Raw genomic sequence first — 6,368 nt, 5'->3', positions numbered from 1 at the left:
CTGCAGAAAGTCACCACACATTAAGATGGGGGAAGAAAAGGATAAGGTTAGAAACAAATTTGAAGTAATTTCTGCATACGTAAAATTTCTACTTCCACTGGTTTTCTTTCTGGGAGTAACAACTTTTACATGAGATGCACATCCCCGTTGGAAGGAGTTTGGGTTTTCTGTGGGCAGAGTCAAGGGCTCTCCAAGAAATGTGAACTTTTTCTCACTCACTGAGCCGCGTGCCCTGAGGCCGTCCTGGCCTGCCTGAGCACCTCCCTGCTCTGCCTCCAGCCAGCTCCTTCCAGCACTCACCCCGCTGCTCCCAGAGCCTGCACTGGCCCAGGATCTCCTCTTCTGCTGCTGTCAATGTTCCACTTTAGAGCAAATAAGTTGGAAACTAGAAAGTTATAAAACCCCTTGACTTTTTAAAAATTTGTCTTCTCAGAAAACAATACTAATTCTACTTCCATGGTTTAATATGTTGCCCCCATCTGCATGTTCATGGATATGTGTTTTTATATATTTTTTTTAAATCAGTACTTCTAAAAGTATGCACTGTTGCTACATTCAGTTCAATTACATTTGATGTAAGAAGTTTTAATTTCAGTGAATTCAGGCACTCAAAATTTAAGCCCTCTGACATCTATTAATCAAATGGGAAAATGACAGGTAGATATTACAAAAATCAAGAGAAGTGTTTAATGTAAATCCTGCACTTTCAAATACTTCCACAAATGTAATGTATACATTAGTACATAACCTTGAGCATTTTCACAACTCTTTGCACTCAAATTCCATTCTTAACTTTTATAGATAAATCGACATCCATATGTGATTTTAAGCAGCTCAAACATCAGCTCTTAAAAACAACCAGAAATGCTGCGGGCAAATCCCACCAAGCAGCAAATAACGGAACTGCACCCAACAACCCAGGTACCTCCCCTGAGGCATCTGGAACTTGAGCATTACAAGCAGCCTTTGGTTTCTGAGGCACCCGAGAGTGGGGACTCCCAACTCCCCAAGTCTAAGAAGGCCTCAGCGATAAGGAAAACTGGTCAAAAAGTCATCCCTGCCGGCTCCCTGCCACGGGCTCCTCCCTGCCCGCCCTCAGCCACGTGCTTACAAGGTCTCACTTCCTCTCTGTCCCGCAAAGCCTGACTCCTGATTCCAGTCCTGCCGCTTACTGAGATGTGGCCATGGACGTCAACTGCACCTGTAAGGGGAGAAGCCTGTCAGGATACAGGATCCTGGCCATCCTGGCAGCGCTCAAGCTGATACCGTAACTTTGTAGTGAGTTACTTAATGCAAAGGTTTAACTTTGAAAAATTTAGATATGTGTATTCTAAAAGGGAAATTCTGAACGTAGAACACAGGCCACACCCTCACACTGATGTTGTCTGGCCAGCACTCTTTTGTTTGCCTTTTCAATAGACGTTTTTAAAAGCAGTTTTCCGTTCATAGCAAAATCAAGAGGAAAGTACAGAGAGTCCTCACATATCCTTTCCCAGCACAGGCACAGCCTCCATCATTCTCCTGCCCTCACCAGACCAGCATGTCTGTACGACCGACAGACCCGCATCAACACGGCACCACCACCCACAGTTCACAGCTCACACGAGGACTCGGCCTGCTGCTGCTCACTCTGTGGGTTTCACAGACGTGGAACGGCATGGATCCCCCATGAAAGCCCCACCTGGAGTTGCTGCCCCACCCTACACACCCCCTATGCTCCTCCCATTCATCTCTCCCCTCCCCAACCCCTGACAGCCGCTGATTGTTTGACTGTCTCCACAGCTTTGCCTTTTCCAGACTGTGCTGTAGTTGGACTCAGACAGCAGGCAGCCTTTCCAGATTGGAGTCTCACTTAGCAACATGCGTTTAAGATCCTTCTGTGTCTTTTCATGGCTTAGGGGTCCAGTTCTTTTTAGTGCTGAATAATATCCCAGTATCTGACATACCACAGTTTATCCATTCACCTACTGAAGGGCATCTTGGTTGCTTTCTAGTTTTGGCAATTATAAAGCTGCTGTCAACGTCTGTGTGCACATTTCCGCATGGAAGTAAACTTTCAGCTCCTCCGAGTAAACGTCCAGGACTGTGATTGCTCCTGTGGTCGGAGAGCTAAGTTCCACGGAAAACCGCCACGCTGCCTCCCACAGGAGCTGCCCCACTTCCCCCAGCGATGAGTGAGGGTCCTGATGCCCACACACCCACCAGCACGTGGTGGTGTCGGAGTTCAGGTTTTGGCCAGGCCGATGGGTGCACAGTGACGCCTCGCCCTATGACATAAGACGCGGGTCATGTTTCCACGTGTAGATTTGCCATCTGTGTATCTTCTTTGTTGGGATATCTGTCCAGGTCTTTCGTCCATTTTTAATCAGGTTGTTCATTTTCTTGTTGAGTTTTGAGAGTTCCTTGCACGGTTTGGATAACAGCCTTTATCAGATAAGTCTTTTACAGATGCGTTCTCCCCGTCTGTGGCCTCCCCTCTCATGTCCCTGAGACACTGTTTTTTATTTTAAAAAACACCTCAGACAGAAAATGGACCTTCCAGCCCACCACGTTCTCAGTTTGGCCGTGGTCACCACCCTCCCAGCCCTGGTTCCCACCTTTTCACGATCTGCTGGTCCTATGGGCATCAACCCATACCAAGTCCCTAACATATCTCCAATGATGGCAACGTCAAAGCCGGCAGTTTGCAGGTAGGAAGGAGCCGATGGAGGCCGGAGCAGAATGTGAAGGCCAGCGGATTCATCCCTCGGGGACCGGCAGGCCTCTCAGATATCCCCCGGGTCACCTCCCAAATGAAGTACCTGCTTTGGCCGTGGGCAGGAAGCAGGACCTGGCCCAGATCTCAGCATATTTGACCTGGCACGGCATTTACTGGTGAGCCTCCATAACCGGAAACTCTACTCTCTGGGGAGAATACATTTTCATTATCAAGGCTTTTAGGCTTTTAATTAAGAAACCAAAGAGCAGTGACTGGAGTGAGGATGCAGGGACTCTGGGTGACCCACACGCTCGTTTCCACCTGGCACAAAGGACCCTGGAGTGAGGGTACAGTGCCTGCTCTGAGTCACCAGCACACTCATCATTTCTACATAAAGAACCCTGTGAGTCTGTCCCAGGACTTTTTAGCCTAGATCTAAAAATTCGCAGCTCAGGAAACCTTCATCATTTTAGGAACCTGAGGGGTGGGCCAGGGGGATCTCACAGAGTGTGGTGCTGTCTATGGGGTCATCAAAGTGCAGCTGGGGCTTCCCGCAAGCACTTCAGGGAGGCCGTGCACTGGCCCGAGGCTGATTCCGCCTCCTATCCTCGGTTGTCATGCCCAGCCGTGAGGGGAGCCCCCCACTTCAGGAGCGGTCCCTGGCTCCAGGCCCTAACGTCCATGTCCAGGCCCCTGGTAGGGCAGCTTCTACCCCAGGGAGGCTGGGACTGGAGACAGCCTGGAGCTCTAGGCAATCCTGGCAACCACATGCTTCCCGAAGTGGCTGCAGACAAACTCCTACTTCCAAAACCTGGCACGGGCTGTGTGAGGCCTGGAACGCGGGAGGCGCGATTACCCTCTCATGGTTATCAAGTCACGTCATAGTCTCTTAGACCTATGTGTGACTAGAAGTATACACATTATGGAAGTGTATATAAATGTGAATACAGACACGCTTATTTTCCTTTTATATACCTTACATATATGTGTACACGTGCATATGTATAAAACATGGAAGAAAAAACCATACTTAAGATTTCAAATCTCAGTCGCAAAGGTCTCAGAAGCAAATTATTATTCTTAAATTCTAAACAAAGATGTAACATTTTACATTCTTACAAAACGTTCTCTATTAGCATTTTATTTTAAAAACTAAGAATGCATTGCACTCTCTCAATTTTGATTTTTAACTCAGCTCACAAAGGCCCCTGTACAAAGGCCTCCGTACCGCAGCAAGGATGGCGGTGGTCACACCTGTGGCCATTTATCCTCTCTACATCTAGCTCCTCTCCCTGAGGCAACACACCTCCGAAGTCACAGCCTGGCCTCCCAACTCTCCCCCGTCGCGGGCTTCTTGGCATGTTGCTCTGCTGCACACACCTCAGCAAATACTGCTGATTAGCCAGAATCGCCCAGAAATCTCTTAACCTTGATTCTGGCTGCTTTTGTAATTTGTAATATCTTTACTTCTGGTGTGATTTGAGAAACAACAAATTTTAAAATTAGAGAAGATGTGGTTTTTATTCTCTCCTTTCTACTTGCAACCTTGAAAATTCAAGTAGCAGCAAGGGTTTGTTGAGAGTAACTTCCACCAAAGAGAACCTATTACAAAGGTACTACAGAGTGTCAAATAACCACATAGATGTAAAATAGAGATGCAGACACAGATATAAAATCCAATGGTTAAACCAAATTGAGAAATGCTTGCCAGTTTGATAGGACTTCTAAAACTTGACATAAATGTTGGCTGAGGGATACAAGATGTTATGAGATGAGTGAGATGCTTGGCCTAGAACCACAGGCTCTCTCCTCTTTACAGCAGAAAATCCGTAAGGAAGTCAAATCTGAAAGAACCAGGTACCGTTGAACGGCATACTCAGCCATCCTTCCCCATTCCTGGGCCAGCTGCGGTGAGTGCAGCCAGTCGTTCACCAACAACCATCATCCATCCTCCAGGCCATGGCTACACTTTACTCCCAGGCTCCCTGTCATTATGTAGATTAGGTAAATCACGGCCACTCTCACCTTAAGCCTCCCCCGCCAGCATGGCAATCACCCATTCCCAACCACGGCAAGGACAGCCGTGTCCCTGGGAACGCAGAGCAGGGGTCGGGAAGAAACCTGGATCCCTAAATACCTCATGGAGCAGTCACCAGCCTGGAACATCCTCCCTGACGGCTTTGCAAGACAGAAAAACTCCTTGGTTCCTCAAGCTACAATACTGCAGAGTCTCAGGTCACAGCATCCTTACCTACCCTCGTCAGGAACCGTTCATGCTCATCAAGACATGAGAACAAAACTGCAGTGGCACAGTCACACTCGACGCAGACCACCTGCTGCTCACATTCATCGTATTAACACCAAAAAGCCACCGTGGTGGATATCCTGGATATGGACAATCGGCGGCTTTTTGCTGGAGATGTGCTTTGTGCATTTATCGCACGACCATCTTGGTGTCAGGAGGGGCTGTGCAAATGGCAGCTGTGCAGGTCACAGGGAGTCTCAACTCGCTCGACTCTCAGCCAGCTCCCACTATCAGTGCCCGCAGAGTCCTCTCCTCCGGGAGCACGTGCTTGGACGCCACAGTAGCCTGTGGATCCACACAACAGCACTGTGTGCCCCAGGAGCTTAGAAAGTACCACTGCATCAATGCCTCCACAGGTGAGGCCGGGGGCAGAAGCCAACCTCAAGCAGTTACGGTCCTCCGTGGGGCTGGCATCCAGGCAGGAAGGCGGCTCAGCGGCTCTCCTCTCACTGTGGAACTTCCTAGGTCCCCACATGAACAGAACCTAAATAACACGCAACGAACAACAGGAACGAGAACACGACCAACAGCTTCTGAGATGAGCAAGCTGGGCTGATCATGAGACACCTGACGGGGACGGTGCCAGAGCCCCTCCCAGTGACCTGTGAGGACGGCGCTGCCAGCATCTCCCTAAAACCAGCCCAAGTCAAGTTAGACTTGAGGCTTTCCAGGAGTGGGTAGATCCATTCAATCCTACAGTCTGAACCTTCCAGGCCGTGTCTCTTGGCCCTCATCTCACATATGGGAACCCGGACGCTGCACCATAAACGCAGCCCCAAGCCCTCGTTCCTTCTTCAACACCACACCCCAGTACAGTGAACACTTAGGATCTGGGCATTCACATAAAATACTGCTTAACTAAAACTTCTGATTTAGAACATGTTTAATTCCTACTCACAGAGCTCAAAGTGTTCTGTCCTAGGAGGCGGTAGCTGTAACTAAGCATGAGAGAAGAAGGGATCAGAGTGGTGCCAAGTATTAAATATTCCTCTAAATCTATTCACCAGGTCGCCATGCTATTGTCACCTGCTTCATTTTCTGTCCTTAAAAGACAAAATAGTTACTTTTCAAAATAGACAACCTGTTTTACTGATGCTTAGCTATAAAGTAGCGAGCTACGTATCCAAAAGGGAGATATGGGAAAACAGAAAATGTCCACAAGCGATCGGGGTGGGGGGGCAGTTGCAGCAGCACCTGGCTCTGTTGCGCTGTGAGCCAGCCACGTGGGCTGGACAGCTCACTTAGCCACTGAAATTACATCATCTAAGATTTTGTTGCAGTTACTTTGATAAATTCTCCCTCTTGCTATGAAGAGTAAGGTTTGTTTTTTTTGTTTTTGTTTTTGTTTTTTTTTTTTGACTTGGA

General features: G+C 48.3%; 1 protein-coding gene and 1 long non-coding RNA gene across 9 annotated transcripts in view; one reads left to right on the top strand and one right to left on the bottom strand.

The window, feature by feature from the left end:
- Positions 1-6,368, bottom strand: part of LOC139361532 (uncharacterized) — a 157,821-nt gene that overhangs the window by 35,919 nt on the left and 115,534 nt on the right. Inside the window, exon 2 of the long non-coding RNA XR_011619084.1 lies at positions 1,112-1,201. This is a non-coding gene — a long non-coding RNA (uncharacterized lncRNA). The remainder of the gene's footprint in view (positions 1-1,111; positions 1,202-6,368) is intronic.
- The window catches only part of LOC139361531 (disco-interacting protein 2 homolog C-like), a 63,688-nt gene that overhangs the window by 35,722 nt on the left and 21,598 nt on the right, over positions 1-6,368 (top strand). Inside the window, exon 4 of one of the 8 annotated variants that reach the window (XM_071090118.1) lies at positions 5,360-6,363. The exons of 6 other annotated variants lie outside the window; for them this stretch is intronic. In XM_071090118.1, coding sequence (XP_070946219.1) covers positions 5,360-5,559 — 200 coding nt within the window. In that variant the 3' untranslated portion in view covers positions 5,560-6,363. Of the gene's footprint in view, positions 1-5,359; positions 6,364-6,368 lie in introns of those variants that run through there. One more of the 8 variants, XM_071090129.1, reaches the window with a different exon arrangement.

The sequence above is a fragment of the Macaca nemestrina genome, unplaced genomic scaffold (genome assembly GCF_043159975.1).
Source record: "Macaca nemestrina isolate mMacNem1 unplaced genomic scaffold, mMacNem.hap1 Scaffold_57, whole genome shotgun sequence".
NCBI lineage: Eukaryota > Metazoa > Chordata > Mammalia > Primates > Cercopithecidae > Macaca > Macaca nemestrina.
This window is presented reverse-complemented; position numbering and strand designations above follow the sequence as displayed.